The following is a 17938-nucleotide window of genomic DNA, read 5'->3' as shown; positions in this document are numbered from 1 at the left end:
TTAGTCTCAGAAATACTAAGTAGGAGTCTATTCTCTTTTTTAAAAATGTACTCATGCAAAGTAGGCAATTTACATCTATTATTTTGCATAATGATAACAGATTATTCTGTGCATCACATTACTCCACTTTTCAAACTACATCCATCACTGTGTTTGATGTTTTCCTGTCATTGCATAGGAAGCCTTTTAACTTGACTTTTTAATTTCATCTAGACTCCAGAGAAGATCCGTGACACTAGAACAATATTACTGAAAGTTATAACATCAGTAACAGGGAATGGAGGGCATTCCAGAATACTGCTTGCAGCAGCAAGTCACTGGAATGACTGATCCGATCTGAGAAATGTAAACTTTCCTTTTGAGCCTTGAAACTTTGTTGAGCTTTATGGTCTAAGGGACTTGTTTTATCTTAAAGCCTTGCATGTTGTGGTGTGACTAGCAAGCTTAGTAGAGGTGGATGTATTCCTCAAATATGTTTCGGCTTTCAGCATCATAATAACAAGATTTGGTAGTTGCACTTGTTCTCCGTTGAGAATTTCATACAGCTATCAGCTGATGCACAAAATGAGAAATATATTTCTGGATTCAAACTGAGTGAGCAGCCCTAAGCTCCAGGCCTCTGGAGATTCTGGTTCTCATCAAAGTTTCTGTGTAATCTATGCCATTAAATCCTGTGATGGTAAAAAGGGGCCTTTCCTCAGAAAAAGAGCAGTTTATTGCATATCAAACAGAAATCTTATGTGGAAGTCACAGGCTCTTCTGCAACTCTGCTGAACTCTTTTTTCAATTACCAGATGAGAGACTAGACCTTGAAATAAGTACAAGAATAATACAACAGGTAGTTGCTTGACAGATAATACTTGGATATATCCATGAAAAGTGATAAACTATGTATTTTAAGTATCTAATGTAAAACTCCATTCAGTCTTTCAGTCTCCTAACTAAGATATAGGGGACTATATTCAGAAGTAATCAATGTAGGGCATGCCAGAATAAAATCAGTTTTATGAGTACCTGAATCCAGTGCTTCATATTGTCTTGTAGTGTAGATACAAAGAAGACCAGTGTAGAGTAGACCTGGAGCCACATCTTGGTCAGATTTTTAATATGCTTTTAAAGTAGGGGGGAAAAAAAGCTGGAAAGGAACAATCAACATTCAACCCATGGTAGCGTTACTGAGAAAACCAGAAGTAGTTCTTGGAAACAGTTTCAGGTGGCCATTTGTTCTGAGATTGTAGACCTTGATATTAGAAGCAGCCTTTCACATCTAAGGTTACTATGAAACAGTAATTCATATGCCCCCTTTTCTCCTAGGATTTTAATTAGACAAGTAAACCTCTATTTCTGTATTATCTAATCTCTAAGCATCTTAGAGTGCACATACCATTTTTATAAGGCTTAGTATTTGTTTGTGCAACTGGACAAACAGTAGTTCTGGTTCTTTGCATTTAGAGTGAAGTCACTAAAGACAGTTTGCTCTGTGTATCTGAACTAAATCAAAAAGAACCTTGGCAGCAGAGCCAAGCATAGTAGTTACTGGAATATGTTAATGTTACATTTGGTCTGACACACTAGAACCATTTGGAAAAAAAACCAACCAAATTCACTAGATCATAACCTCTCAAGGAATTTGGTTTTAAATACACCATAACAGTTCCAGGCTTGTACCATTTCAAACACATTCAGTAGGAGTCAGATTTGTAATTTATCCATACTTTTTATTCTGTTTTCCTACCTGTTTTGTTCTTTGTCATTAAGCTCCATCTCAGGTACTGTCTGTACATAGTATAATGTGCTCCTTGTCAGTACAACACCAAATTTAACAAGTATCATTTTTTAAAAGTAACTAGAGATGTGCTGCCAGTTACTTTGCTTTCTCTCAGGATATGGCCATGTTAAATAGTCCAACATTGAATACAGATTCCTTCCCTTTGTATGTTATATGAAGGACACAGAGAGGCACACTTAGAGTTTAAAAAAATTTAACAACTACACAAAGAGAGGTGATACTGAAACAGCTTTTTATTTCACTGGTGAAAACCAGTATGAGTAGATCAGACAAAGTGGATGCTTGGAACTACAGATGCCACAGCCACATCAGTGAGCAGCAGTTTGTTGACCTGACTTAGTTTCAAATACAGAAAACAACAGAGACAGACCAGCAAACTGCAGAGGCCTCTACTTTGGTGCAGGTTGGATCCTCCTGCTCTGCTTTGGACTGGCTTCCCTGTCTGCAGCACTCTCATGTTTTTGGGCTGTGTTGGTTGTGGATAGCTGTACAGAGCTGCACCTTGTTTCATTACAGACCAGTGGTCACTGCTGTCCTGGACCTCATGGAAGCCATTGTCTGGCTTCCTCTGGGCTGGACACCCCACAGCAGCAGGTCCAGGGTCCCACCAGAAAGCAGAGCTGTCCTTATCATCAATTATATCTGTCTCCAAGGAGCTTGTTTTCAGTTTCAAAGGCTATTACTACATAATAAGCTTAGGTGGCATGGGATGGCAGTTTGTTCTCTCCTTTCCTTAAGGAGAGCACTGGGATCTACATTAGAGGTAACAGCTGTAGTGGCAGCCAGCTCATAGCAGTGGCAGTCACATCTCCACTGCTCCAAAGTCTCCAAGACAGAGAGAGAATATTCTCATTTACCATCAGGTGCTTCTTCACTATATCCTAGATTTCTTATGGTCCAACCACACAGCTTGTTGATCCTTGTGGTCCTTTCACTGGAACTGCTGCCACAGCAGCTGCAGCTTCTATTTCTGTGTCACGAGATGATACAGCCTGCAGGTAGGTTGGTGTTTCTGTAGCTTTTACTGGAACTGCTGCTGCATCACAAGAATCCACTGCACCAACAATATGGTTGCTGGTTTTCTGTTTAATGAGGATTTCTAAACTCAAGTGTGTTCTTTTTTTTAATTTCTCTTTTCTCTTACAGCTTTACTAAGTTGCTCTCTGCTAGACCCAGAATCAAGAAATAAACCACTTGCTTTTTTTCCAAAATGAAACACCAATGCCTTTCACACATTCAGAAAACTGATTTATCTGCAGGATCCTGCCCCCTCATATTTTTATTATTGTTGTTCTTTTAAGTAAAAATACTGTTTCCAGAAGAATATACCTCTAGCTTTCTTTCCTCAGGAATGTGTATTTAAGAGCTGTTATCAGCAGCTCTGCCACATCCTTGAGAAGTCTGAAGTACACTTTTCAGTGAAGTAAACTGTTTGGAATGACTGTAGACAGGAAGAGAAATGCCAAATTCACTCTAGGAAGGCTGTGTGCATTAGCTTCAGGTAATTAGGATCTCCTTTGATGGGACAGTAATATTAATTTGTCACAATTTCAAGGCAGAGGAACTGTGATAATGAACTTTATCCCATACGTTTTTATTTGCTCCCTGTGAATTGCTCAAGCCCCACTTACTGGAGAATTTGAGCCCAAGAGACACTGAACTCCTCTCCAGAGCTTTAAGAAATGCTTTGAACAAATCTGACCAAAAGTGCAAGATTTCAGTGGCAGTAGGAAGTTTTAAAAATGGTAACAATTTTTATGCAACAAATAGTTACTGCTCCTCTAACTGGAAGCACAGCATTTTTTACCCCAGAAGTGGATTTAGGTGCATCTTTTGCTCACTTGCTGAGATGAGGAGTGGTCTTCCAACACCATGTTTTGTGCCAGAACAACATAAATGGCATGACTGTGTATCTCAGAGGTAGCTGATGGAGAAAAAACGTTGGCTTTTATCTCACTTAAGCTAGAAATCAGGGCAAGTCATCATGTGAAAAAAGTCAAGGGATTTACAGGAAGGGATGTGTCACGGTAGTGTGAGTTCCTCAACCAAAGGTGAGGGTGTTATCATCCCTGCTGTTCAGAAGAATTTTCTCAATGAGAAATTTAACGCTGACACAAGTTCTGAATGACTGGTGATTTTTATGGCCTACAGAATATTGTAACATTCTTTAAGCTAATACATAGGATAAGACTGTTGCCTTAGAGTAACTTCAGAGAAAATTCAAAGCCTCAAGAGCTCTATTTAGATGGAGTTGCAAGTTAGGAAGAAAAAGCAGAGAGAGAAAAAGGAAAGAAGATTTGCATCCTTGCTAAGGAAGAGCAAGCTGCTTGGAGAAGTTTTTGTGGGAACATCTTTTGAGCCTGGAGAGAAGATGAAATATTAAGACATTAAACATCAGCTCTTAAGTAGGTGCATTTACCAAGCAGAATATGGGTCAGTTGTTCCTTTGGGTAACAGTAGCAAAATCAATTGTAACTAACAAGATAAGAACCCTTTTCTAGTTACATCTTATTTTTTACTTAATTGTTAATAATTGTTTCTGCTTCTGGTGTCAAGATTTCTTGCTGGAGCAAGCATGCAACTTTTGTCCTAGTGCTAAGGGTGAGCTCAGTAGAGTTTGATAAATAAGCTGTAAACTTCTATAGTAGTAATGATTCCAGGTGGTGTGTGAACTCTGTCTTAAATGACATTAATTTGGGGATGTCAGCCCTAGAGATATTTTCTCTGCCAAGCAGTTGATCCCTAGGAAATTCCTCTTTGCAGGTTTATTCTTTACTTTTCTAATAAGGAAGAAAAAAACAGGGGAAAAAAATTAGTTACCTTCTAAGTGATCACAAGAAAATTAAAGCCACTGAATTACCAAAATAACAAGCAATAGGACAAAAAACAGTTGACCTCACATTGCACCAAAGAGAGTTTCAATTGGAAATTAGGAAAAATTTCTTAATCAAAAGGGTTGTCAAGCAATGGAACAGGCCACCCAGGGAAGTGGCTGGCTTACACTCCCTGGGGGTATTTAAGGGCTATGTAGATGTGGCATTTAGGGACATGGCTTAGTGGTAGCTAGGGAACTGCTGAGCAAATGGTTGGATTCAATGAACTTAAACTTGTACTTTTCAACCTGAACGATTCAATAGGTTTTTAAAATAACCTTTTAGTTGAAATCCTAGAGGATTTTGTAGAGGAGTACCCAGTAATATGCGTGGGCACACACACACTTTTTTCCTTAAAAATACAAGCATATAGAAAGGCAGCAGACTTCAATGAACTGACAAAGAAACTTAAACTGAGGAGCATCTGCCTGTTACATGTTGATTGTGACAATCACTTAAACTGTACCTAAGCAGAATTTAAAACTGAAGAGGAGCTGTCTTTGAAAAGCACAGACTTCTTTAATGGTAGCTCTTTTATGATTCACACCTGCTCATTTGAAAGTGTAAAAACACCTAGATGTTTACAGAAGTTGAGAGGGATTATGTGCTCTGGGGAGTTGTCCCTCACTTGTTCCTCATTTGCACTATTTCTTTAAAGATATTTGTGGCATGGGATGCTTATCTCCGATGAAAAGCCCGTTCCATCAGGCCAGCAACCCTGGAGGCAGCCGAAGATTACCAGGCTGTCTGAAACTTTGGAGTCAGGTTATTGTCTTATCTCTGCATTGTTGTCTGCCGGTTTTATTCTCCCAATAGCAATGAAAGCCACACAAGAATATGAGTCATGATTTCCTGTAGCTGTGCCACCCACCTGTAAAACGAGAAAGAAAGACTAGCCAGGTAGGGAGTTCTCAGTGTGAATTGCAATTTCTACACTTAAAGCGGTAGTAATGCTGTTTAATGAGGTAAAAGGGTCTGGAAGTAATTCTCAGAAGTATAAAAAGTAATGTGCCACAGATTTGCCCTCTCAAGGGTCTCTTTTGTGGGTGCTGACCTTGGAGAAGATGAACACTCTTGGTGTCCTTGAGAGTGGACTCAGGCAGAGTGCTGGCTAGAGGAGCCTTGGTCACTTGCCATGGTGATATTTCCTAGTTTTTAGTGAAATATAAATATTGTGATAATTATAGGAAACCTATTTTTATTAAATGCTGTAATATATTTTAAATTATTATAGTTACTGTTCAGGCAACACCTGTCATGCAGTGATCATCCTCCCAAAAAGGAGAATTTCATGTAATACATATATGTAGGTGGCAAAGCAACCTTCTAAAAGTTATTAAAACATACAACATAATATTTGCTGTGACCTTGAAGAAATATTTTTCTTTTTTGTTCCTCGTTTCACTTTCAAGCTGGTTTTACCAAAACTTCAATTTCCTACCCAAGTGTTTCAATGCCTCTCAGCACTTTGGAAACTGCTTTTACTGATGTAAGTTCCACTTCATCCACCTAGGTAAGTACACATTACCACAGACAGCTGAGAGTGATTGCATAAACAAATTACTACATTTTTAACATTCATACAAGCTTATGATCAGAATAGTCAGAAGCATACTTTGCATGTGCAGTTCAGCATTTTCATACTTCCACGATTTTATTTCCAAGCCAAACTGCCTTCAAAAAAGCAAAGCTCATATTTATCACTGAGAATTAACTACATACTGAACTTGCAGATTCAACACAAAGCTGCTTTTGATTTGCCACAGTATTAAAATTAGCATCTCAAAAATTACATATGAAAAACGACTTTTCATACATGAATAATTTAAACAGACAAATGAAATTCTTTAAAACTATTTTTTTTCCACCTCAAGTTGGAATTTCAGAAGACATGACATGAAGTTTTTGGAGCATATTAAAACAAGTGTAGAATAGCAGCAATAGAAGTGATGATTTTAAGAATAGACTGGATGCTACATACCCAAAATGCCTGGGAAAACAAACTACATTTTCTGTATAACATTTCTATTTCAGATATAATTTTTCTGACCTTAAAAGAATTACCCCTGACATTGGAAATAATTGTACAGTCCACTCTTATCTAAACCCCTCCTCCCTGTTTTAAGAGACTGAGTTATTCTTAGTGTCATGTTGACTTTTTAGTCTTCCACAGTGTTAAAAATAGGTTAGAAAGTGTTGTAAAATAGTTGATAGATTGTTAAGCATGTACTGTTAGTTAGGTTACGGTAAAAGGGGTTTAAAAGGGTAGTTATAAGAAACACCATACTCAACGTACCATAACACACCTAAGTACAGTGCTCCACCCAAAGCGAAACGAGCCAGCCTGGACAGAATTGTCATGGGCCAATCAAGCCCCTTAAACCTTCATGCAAATGAAGGATACAAAAAGAAACCAATCCAAAGGGACAAAAAACAGGATAAAAAGGGGCTGCTGACCCACTGAATACCTGCCGCTCCATCGGGGACATCGCTGCTCAATAAGACCCAGTGCCGGCCTTGCAGCATCCTCGACGGGAATGCTCCTGGCTCGGCCCGCGGGCCCCCTTGCTTCAGGCCTTTCTTTTTCTTATAATAAATGCTGAAATCACTTTAGTACCGGGAGCCTGCTCTCGTTTTTAACAACAGGACTTAGCGTTTTACAAATCTGAAAATATCTTGCCTCGAATGCCTGTGAAGTGGGAGTGAGGCAAATCATGCTCAGAGGTGGTGCAAGGGGAGGAAGGGAGGAGTGGAAAGCAGCAGTACTTTACAGTAGTCCAGTAGTCCTGTAAGGCCATCACATTAATGGGGAGACAGGAAGGGAAAACACTCAGTAGGGAATGAGGATGTGCAGAATGAAAAGCGGACACAGTGATAAAACCTGCTTGAGAACAACTGGCTAAACTGAGTCAGGAGTCTTGTAAAGCTTGCCTCAGAAATTACTTTGCTGTGACGAGAAAATAGCTCTTCTGCCTTTAAAGAGTGGGGAAAACCACCACAATTTTATATAGACAGCTTCTCAGTTTGTTCAGTAATGACTAAGTTCAGCACATGTGGCATCATGAATAAGTCAGCCAAAAGTAATACTGAACTGGCAGAATGAAAACGTTAGGATAATGATCCATATGGGAATACCAGGCAGTTTATGACTTGGTTTATCAGGTTTTGTAATTTAATTTTTGTAACAGTTTCTTAGAGACAGCTTTCACACACGGATTCATGAGACACAATGACATCATGTGATCTGAGTTAATTCAACAGCTCTGCAAAATAAGACACTGAGTTTTGTCACATAATGGATCCCCATATAATGGCCTCACCCATTAATGTAAGGCAAGAAAAAGAGCACATATAGCTTTAGAGTAGACATGCATAATGATCCCATCATGCTTAAGAAGGATAAAATCATCCAAGAAAATTGTAGCTGTTACAATAAGCAATGCAGCTGTTGGAATTGGAGCATGGTTCTTTACTACATGATGTAAACATGTCAACATTATTACATGTGTTCTTAAAATGTTACCTTTTATAATTCTCCACTGTTGTGTGTGTTTTTTTCCACAGAGCTGACCGCATGCAAGTTGCTTACAGTGATCAAGGTGGAGTCTAAGGCTTATTACTCATCTCCAGTTAAAGACCAGCTTAAGGTATGGTTTAAGGACTGCAAAAAACTCAGTGCAATTCCTAGGTTCATGGAACAGCACATGTAGTATCCCACTTTTTAGTTTGATTCAGCTGTTTCTGAGAATCACTACAAACTATGAGACAGCATATTTCCTGTTCAAATAACTGGAGACCCATAGTCTTGAAGGTCTATTGTAAAAGCATATTAAAGACCATTACTTATTTTACTGCATTATTTTAAATTCTTCTAAAGAATTACTAAGAATAATACCATGTGAAACAACTAAGTACAATTCAAGCATGTAAACATGAATTGAAACAGAAGTTCTCTTTTTATTTGAAGAATACACTGTGTCACTGTGTCTTTTCAAAAGTCACTTTATTATTTAGCTCTTACTAAATATAGACATTACTTTTATTTTTAAAGCTATAAATAGATGCTAGTGTAATTCATCAATTAAGGAAAATCTATCAGGAATTTGGGAGCTGTCCCTTGCCCAGAGATGTGAAATGCCTGCTTTATTTCTTCCAAATGAAAGCTTAAACTCCACAAAGTCAAAGGTGACCTTTTAGTGTGTGCCTAAATGTGATTGCAGGGCCAAAAAAAGAGTTGTTTCAAATTATGCAAAAGGACTTGTGCAACTGGACTCTATCAGTCTCTCTGGGATGCTGAAAGGCTCATTTAATAAAGAATGAATGGGAAATATCTCCTATGAGATGGATCTTTTACAAGCTTAGCTGAATATAACAGTGCTGCAGTTCCTGCAAGTGCAATGCATACATTTCTGATGTCATATGCCTAATTTTAAAGAATAGCATAATACCATATCTGAAAGGTAAACATTAAATAAGTTGAGAATAATAAATGAAAAGCAGCCATCAGTCATCAATAACAGTATCTTGGGGATCCTGGAAGTATGGAGGATCCAACAAACCCCTTGATGACTCATATATAGCTGTAAAACTGTGCTAATAAATAGCTCCACAGAAACAAACTAGTAATTAGTGGGGATAAGCAGTCATGCAGAGTGATCTGCGTAAGGTGGAAAACTAAGCCAATTTGAACAAAATGTATTTTTGTAGAACAAAAGGTAGGCTGTCTCTTCCAAAGGATAGACTGTATTCTGGAAAATACCAATTCTGGAAAAATCCTAGCTATCATGTCCCAGTTAAGAACCAGTTTAGTGCAAGGCTCCCCTGTGATAATATGGCCAAAAGGGTGAATGCAGTCTTTGAGTACCTGTGCAGAAGAATAGCAAGCAGCACTATGGAGAAGCATATTCCAATGTTACATACAGAGATAAATTTTGTCCAGTGCTAAGCAGCCATGTTTTCAAAAAAAAAAACCAACTGCCAATGTTCCAGCCAGCAAGACACCTTTACAGGGGAATTTGTCTTTCATACAAACAAGAATTGACTTGCTGCATTTTAAAAGACAAAAAAAACCTCCAAAAAAAACCACAAAAAAACCAAACCAAAGAATGCTGGGCTTTAATGGTTAACAGCAATGATGAACACTGGAAGAACTGAATAGTAGAAAACAAGGCTAAACAAGTTGAATTTAGAATTAAGGTACAATTTCTAAATAAGCAAATATGATTTAACCATTTGAAAAAATTTCAAAATAAAACTATGGATTTTTCATTATGCATCTTCAAATTAACACTCAAGTTTTTCTGGCAAATATTTTATGGTAAATCGAGTTAATTATTGGATTCAATGCTGGCAAAATCTACCATCTTGCACTACCATAGTCTTAGGCCAGCTTATCTATCACTTGATTAATGACTTGATTTTAATGTTACTGGTAACACTTTCATGCAATTGCCTGCTTATTCAATCACCATGTCATAGACTGAAAGGGAAGAGGGAAATTTGGAAATAAAACTTCAAAAAGAGTGAGTGGAAGTTACTTCTGGAGATAATACAGAGGAAAAATGGTCCAAGAGTAAAGCAGTGGGCAAAATCTAGATGTTTTCTCAATGCATGTATAGCTCCCATATAGTGAAGTTACAAGTAGCAGCAGCCATTTAGGTAATTGTTTACTTTGTGTCTGACTGCCTTCTAGCCAAGCTCCATTCACACTCAGACAGCTTTCTTATGAAGATCAATGAACCAGCTTGCAGCTGAGGGAACCACATAAACCTAAATGCCTGCTATAGTCCAGAGCTATAATGTGACATGACTTTTCTTTCACAGTGAGCTTGTCACCTCCAGTTTAATTCACTTAGGTGTTACTGTCATAGCTGTTGTTCAGGTATTAACAAGTTTAATTCAAGGTTGACTTTCTTATCCATCAGGAATGGGTCAGCACTCAACTAAAAGCAGTTACATGCTGTTTGGGGTTTGGCTTTCTCTACTAGTGACTATTAATGCTATGATTGCTAGCAGAGCAGCTTCTGTGCATTCTCTGTAGCTTACTTTTCCAGAATCAGATGCTTATTCAGAGTATAACTCTAATTTCCATATTCTTCCTTGAAATTATAATGATGCAGCAATTTCTTTCTGCTTTAGTCTTCCTTTCATTACATTATCTGAAATGCCACTGTTTCAATTTTATATTCACTTACTCCTGACCCAATAAATTTACCTATTTCACTGACTCTGCACATGCATTCTTCACTGCCTGCTTGCTCAATAGGTCATCTGCCTTCACTCCTAGCCATCCTATTTAGAGTACCTTGACTCCTTAAATTTCCACAGTTTAGGGAAATATGGAAATGGACAGGGATAAAATTTTATTTATTCTTTACTACCTTTCATTTCTGTATCAGCTAAGGCAACTTCTCATCTCTGTTCTTTGAATATGACCTCAGATTAAACAATGGAAGACACATTCTAGATGTAGTTCTAAGGTAAAATAAACACCAGTATTTCAATACTTTTCTTGTTCTGCATTTTACTAATACCTACATATCTATTCTATTACCAAGACCTAAAAATGCTAAGACAGGATGTAAAATACTTTATTTCATCACTGCTCAAGGCAAAGCCCTGCAGTCCCCTTTTTATCTTAAATGATAAAAGCTTTATTGCCAGTCAATAAAATGCACTGTGCCAAACCCCAAGTTATTTAGCATATTAAATATGACATTATGGCTACAGTAAATAAAGGTGAGTTTAAAAACCAAACTTCTTCCCTTCTGCATTAAAACTTCTTGTCACAGACAAGAGAAGTTAAAATTGGCCCCCAAGCCCTTATGCTGCAAAGCCATCACACTTATTTCAGAAGATTCAACCAACATGTAAAATGATCTGTAACGGATTTGGATGCTCTTCAGCTCTCCTGCAGGTTAAGCTTCAATAAAGGGAGTAATTAGATGCATTTAACATCTGCTACAAAGTCACCAACATGATTTTTTGAAGCTTTGTACCAAGATTCATAATTGTATTCCCAATCTGTTTCCAAGTTAATTAAACTGAGATGGAAAAGAAAAATGCTGCTCATGAGTGAAGTGTAACTACTTTCAGTGAAAATACTGCTCCTTTCACACTTCTTTTGAATGAGTGTAACATTGGCCCTGCTGAAAGGCTCATTGTTGCTAGTGTGATGGATCAGTTTCTAGATTTAAGTGCAAGTAACCACAACTATCAATGCACTTCTAGACACCTGAACAATGATACCCACATTTTTGCCTAAAGCAGTAAAATCAGACACATTATATGGCAGGAGGGTGTGCATGTTCCACATACACCCAGCTGCTTTAGTTTCAGCAAACTACTATAAGATCAGGACCAAGGCCATTGGCTTGCCTCTGACTGATTAATGAACATGCACTTAACAATCAGCCACAAACCTGCTCTCTTCCACAGCAAAATGAATATGCTATTCCAACTTCTGCAATGTGAAGCAACACAGACCAATCAGACATTCAACTGTAGATTCAAATAAGAGCTTTAATCAATGCACAGACAGTAGAGAATATGGTATTCTCAATTCCCCTCAGAAGATAAAAAAATACGTATTTTACAAATTTATAAAATGTAAATTTTCTTTTACAAATAATATACAAATGTTTTTTACTATCAAATGTATAAGACATTTTTATGTTACAACTGTTACCTTCTCTTAGAATTATGTATTCCCTGAACTGTTCTCCTTAAAAAGACAGGACAGTATAATAAATCCATAAGTATAATGAATATATTGCTCATGACAGTGGTAAATGCTGAACAAAATAATTCAAAAGATCTTTTTATCCATCAGATTGCTAAAGTTCTCATGTGAACTATATTACCATGAAGAAATGTTCTGAGTGTTAAATTTCAAAGTGAGATTGAACAATACCATCAGTCAAATAAGTCTCCATGCTCTGACAAAGATGATAAGAGAGAAAACAATCCTTACAGACAAAAAAACCCCAAATTGAGGTATTGGTAATTGAAATTCATCCAGAAAAGGATACTCCTCAGAATACTCAGATAGGTAATCTATAAAAGTCCTAAAGAAGAAAGACCTTTCACAAGGGCATGTAGTGACAGGATAAGAGGGAATGGTTTCAAACAGAGATTATGTTTAGCTTAGGTATCAGGAAGAAATTCTTTACTATGAGGGTGGTGAGGCACTGGAACAAGTTACCCAGAGCAGTTGTAGATGGCTCACCCCTTGAACTGTTCAAGGCCAGGTTGGATAAAGCATTGAGGAACCTGAGCAGCTCTGAGTAAAAAAAAACTGTCTGAAAGCTGTACCTGCCCATGGCAGGTTGGAACTAGGTGATCTTTAATGTTCCTTCCAACCCAAGCCATTTTATGATCATATGATTCTATGTTAAGCCTTTTGTATTATCTGATACCCTAGCAGTGCCTAATGGTATCACTGTCGCCATCTCTATTTGCCTCACTCCATCACTTGCTGAAGTAGGTTTGTCTGAGTCATGTAACAAACTGTTCTTCTCCAGAGGCCAAAAGGCTTGCTGGGGAAAAACCCCACCATGCAGTTCAGTAACTTTTGTGGAGGAATATTTGATGAGCACCTTGATTTTGTAGACAGTTGGAACTAATATTAAAAAGATCTCTGAGGAATAGAGTGGTACAACAGGAAAAACACCAATAAAGTTGCTGTATGTTTTGAATCTCACTGCAGGACATTCTTCCTCAGGTGGGTCAACCTGCTTGAATGCCTAAAGTCCTGCAAGGAAGGAGATACCCAGAATGCACAGGAGAAACCAAGACCCTTGTCTTCCAGCCAAACATCCAGTAGCAACTGACCTGGTTCATTTTGTGACACTGACTCAAACAGGGACTCTGTTCTCCTTGGCCCACTTTTTCATGACGCGAACAATGTACTCTACTTGAGAATTACCAGTGCTCTTCAGAAGGTGCAGAACTTCCCGCAGAGTCTCTCTACAAGGGTGAAAAGCAAAGATTTAAGCGAGGGTTAGACCCAACTGATACAATAAACTGCTCACATCAAACTATTTCACAAAACATAGGTTCTCTGAGACAGAGAAGTCCATTCATCTGCAGTGCTGGAATAGGTTAAAATGCACAATAGATGCGATCCCAGAGACAAAAAAAGCGATCAACAAAAAAGTCTTGTATACAATTGTAAAGAAATGATAAGTTAAAAAATAAAATCATCAAAATGTAATTAGTTTAGTGTCCGCATATGTGTGTATTTGTATACATGCCCTCACTCTTGCAAAATTGTTCCCCAGAACAAACCAAACTTAAAAAAAAATCTTTAATGTTATTTGCTAGTCTTTAGTATGGCAACATCTAGCTTAATGCTGTCAAAGCACTTTACACATAACACAATACACATAAACACAAATAACATGGAAATCAACATTCCTAATAGAATAAACCTATTACTATTATACCTATATAAATCCTGCTGCAGCTTGCCAGTTAGTTTACAATAAGAACTTAATTGCATAGTTTGAAAAACAGGCAAGTTATGTGTATTTTACTGCATCTGCTGCAGTGATTGTTAAAAGGACACTTGAAAGGTATAGTAGTTAATGAGATTATTCCAGCAGAGAAGTGAAAAGAAGGAAGGTGTAGAAGCCAAGATACACACCTACCAGTCATGTAGGAAAGAGCAACTTTGGCCAAAGACAATGGCCATCTGGCATCACAGCAGAATATTCACAAGAGAGCAGTTCTTAAATACAGCTTCACTACTCTCTCTCATTCCCCCATCCAGTGAAATGGGCCGAAAACAAAATTATCAGTAACACAGATGATTTCCTTTAACCTTTCATCAAGTAAGTATATTTGTGTGACACAGTCAGTGTCTTCAGAAGGTAAATTTTAATGAAAGCACAGTCTCATCTACTCTTTGTTTAGAGAAATCATGTCCCTCCTACAGTGCTCAGTAAATGTTTCCTTAGTTCTGTTCTATGCATTTTAAAATGTCATGTGATAGTTTTCCATTCTTATACCATCAAGATGAAATGATGTTGTTTTCCCCCAGTTCAGGAACATACAACTACACTTATAACCTACCTTTTCCGAGTGATGATGACTAAAATGTTTTGGTATTTTATAGTCCACAGCACTTGCTCATAAATTATTCTCTACCATATATTCTATTACTGTTGGTGTGGAAGATAGACTTCCAGCTGAAGACTGCATATGGAGCCTCTGGATGGAATGTCTATTCTCTGAAAGCTCAATAAAAGATTGGAAGGTGATATGTAGTCCTAAAGCTGAGATTATAATTCTGGTTTACAGCTAGGTGAAAACAGGAAAAGAGCAATATAAATTCAGATACAACACAGAATACTCACTTTGCTTCTCGTCCAGCTAAGATCATTTGAAATATACCCACACAAGCACCTCTCTTGCCTTCCCAGTATTCAGGATTATTATCCAGTCTCTCCAGAATATCAAAGGCTTTGGCTGAATAGTAAAACTGACGCATCTGCACAGAAAGTGAAACATTATTCCTGACCACCTTTCAGAAGGGGATTAAAAACACAGAAGCCAGTTTTCTGAAATCAGCAGTAAGCTGTAGAAGCAAAGTGCATTTTCCAGTTTTTCTGCAGGCAGCAAGTGACACAGAACAGGGACACTGCAGTTAAAGAAATGGGAAAGAGGTGGTATTACAACATCTTTTTTTTAGGTGCCCTTATCTAGTGTTGTACCAACTATACCAAAACCCTTGACAGAATATCTACCTCCAACTAGTCCAGACATTTGAAAATGAAACCACATTTCCTCATGTAGACATGGCCACATATTTGTTTATCTTCGGCGTTTAACTTAATCTTTTTTCTTCACTGTTATAATACAGTACAAAAGAAGACTCCGTGACTCTATAATCCCTAATTTTCCTTAGCATAGGAAAATCCCTATGTGTACCCTATCTTTTTTCTGCCTTAGGTTCTCTACTTGTAATTGGGAACCAGGAGCAAGTTGCTTGGCAACAGTCAATGCAAAAGGAGTGACCAGATTAACTGTGGCTTTTGAAGTCAGCACTGCATATCTCATGTGGGCTGTATGAGTGCTCTCCACTTGAGCAAGCCTGAAGGGCAATGGTGTTTGTGACTAGCATTTTCCCATGAGAGATCACAGAAGACAGACTGAGCACAACCTCCTGTCCTTTGGTAGCTGGAAGCCTGCAGAGAAAAAAGTGCAGGCTGTGGGAGCTACATTTGGAAACCTTAGTCAGAGAAACACTGGTACTACAGGATGAGTAATAATTCTCCTTTCTTCACATAAATGTTGATTTTAACCACTGGTGACTGGCAAACACTTCAATGTATGGGAAGTTAAGATAGTGAGTATGAACACTATCAGATGCATCAAAAGAAAAAGAAAAATTAGAGTACTGATCTATCCAAATTAGTATCTGATCTAGTTCCACTAAGCAGGTACAGGTTTAATGTTCTCCTTCTATCTGACCTAAATCTAGGAAATGCTTCGCCCCAAGTCATGTGCTGTTCCCCATATGGACAAGATGGACATAAAAAGCATCAAGAAATTAGCATGAAATACTGTGTGCCAGCTTCCTCACTGACCAATTTCTATCAGCACAGCAATGAGGCATCCAGCTACACCACCTCTCAGGACACTGCTGACCTTGTTCCATTCATGTTCATTCTGTTTTCCATTGAGCAAAGCCTAATGCAACTGCCTTCTTAAGTCACATCTCTGGTGCTGTCTGTGGATCTCCAATATAATGTAATGTTTCAGAAACAACTAAAAAATGCCACATAAAATCAAACAACATGGACCTTGCTATTTAGTTCAAGAGGTACAATGGCTGCTAGTGTAGAAAGACAAATTATATTACTAAAGTAACAATTTTGGAGCAGTCATTTACGGCCATATGTAGACATATAATTAGGCTGAAAAATTTAGCTCTATATATGCAGCTTTTAAGAGCTCTAGATAAATCCAAAATATGGAGATACTTCTCCTCTTCAGGACAAGAAGGTTTTGGAAAGAATTTAGACAAAGCAATCAACTGATTCAAGTGAGACTTTAAATGATCTAGAGAGAGATTTTACATGAGGTCTGATTTTCAACCTGCTTTCGGTTTGCAGTTATGGGAAACACCAGAGGCATAGTCACTTGCTTGAGCATCTAGACTTTTAGGGTGAGATGGTAACTGAGTAGTTGAAAGAAATACAAGCGATAATTCTTTCAGTTTTAGAATATTGCTTTTGAGATCCCAAAGAGTATCTCCCATTGCAAACTGTAAGGAAAACACAATACTGTCCTGGAAAAAAAAAAAAAAAGCAGCATGAAGCATGAGGCATCTTGCTGAATCTATGCTAGATTTTTTTCCTTCAAAGTTTTTTGTCTTTTCTCCCCATAATGAATCCCTAGTAGGAGAAGCAAGTGTTATCATTATTGATAGCTCAAACATGCAGTAATTTACCAACAGTTTAATCAATGGGTTCTCTACCAAGAACGCCTGTAGGTTAAAATACTGACTAATCCTTGCCAACTCATTCACAATATTAGACATCCTGCCATTACAACAGAAAATTCACTAGTGATGACAATGATAAAAACTATCAAAAAATGACTGTTGGTACAATCACTGAATTAACATGTTATACACCAAGCTCTAAAGAGAAAACTCACTTTGTAACAATCATTTGCAATGAGCTGCAATAGGTTAAAGGAGTCCCCTGATGTTTCCATCTTCAGATAGAGTTTCCAGGCTAGCTGTGGTTTCTTATTCATAATATCTGCAATAACAAGAAAAAGCTGGAATTGTGAAAAGAATATGCTATGCACAATATTCAGTGGCAGGTGGAACAGATATTCCTGTATTTCTTTGTTTAATGTAAATGTCTCAGCCATGAGCATGAGGCTGGGAAGGGGAACTCGTCCTTATCTTCTGATTTACTAGTGATAACAGCCAATTCAGCAGAGCATAGCAGCGTCAAAAGGAATAATTATAGTGTTTACATCTTAATTTATATTTCACAGATACGCAACAAGAACAACTCTCATGATTTCAGATGTGATTAAGGAGTAGAATGAAAAGCATCAGAGAAGTTTTTTAGGCAGGACAAATGGCAATCCATTTATGTGGTAAGATTTAGAATTATGTGTCCTTACATACAAAAAAATGTTAATTGGCACCCAAGTGAGGTCTTTAACACTTGGTGCTCATGTCAGTCTAAACCTTCAATTCCCATGATTCATAACAAATCAAAAGGAGAAGGCAGAGGTTGAAGCCCCTCCA

At 37.7% G+C, this 17938-nt stretch overlaps 1 protein-coding gene across 3 annotated transcripts in view; it reads right to left on the bottom strand.

Moving 5' to 3' along the window:
- Positions 1–5002: 5002 nt before the first annotated feature.
- Positions 5003–17938, bottom strand: part of IFT56 (intraflagellar transport 56) — a 54975-nt gene continuing 42039 nt past the window's right edge. The window contains exons 16-19 of one of the 3 annotated variants that reach the window (XM_054272422.1): positions 17329–17435; positions 15021–15154; positions 13495–13629; positions 5003–5533 (exon numbers count right to left, since the gene is read on the bottom strand). In XM_054272422.1, coding sequence (XP_054128397.1) covers positions 13518–13629; positions 15021–15154; positions 17329–17435 — 353 coding nt within the window. In that variant the 3' untranslated portion in view covers positions 5003–5533; positions 13495–13517. Of the gene's footprint in view, positions 5534–11919; positions 13630–15020; positions 15155–17328; positions 17436–17938 lie in introns of those variants that run through there. The other 2 variants (XM_054272413.1, XM_054272404.1) reach the window with 2 other exon arrangements.

This window comes from Melozone crissalis, unplaced genomic scaffold (genome assembly GCF_028551555.1).
Source record: "Melozone crissalis strain CALT ecotype California unplaced genomic scaffold, PUWL_Pcris_2 ptg000004l_1, whole genome shotgun sequence".
Classification (NCBI taxonomy): Eukaryota; Metazoa; Chordata; class Aves; order Passeriformes; family Passerellidae; genus Melozone; species Melozone crissalis.
This window is presented reverse-complemented; position numbering and strand designations above follow the sequence as displayed.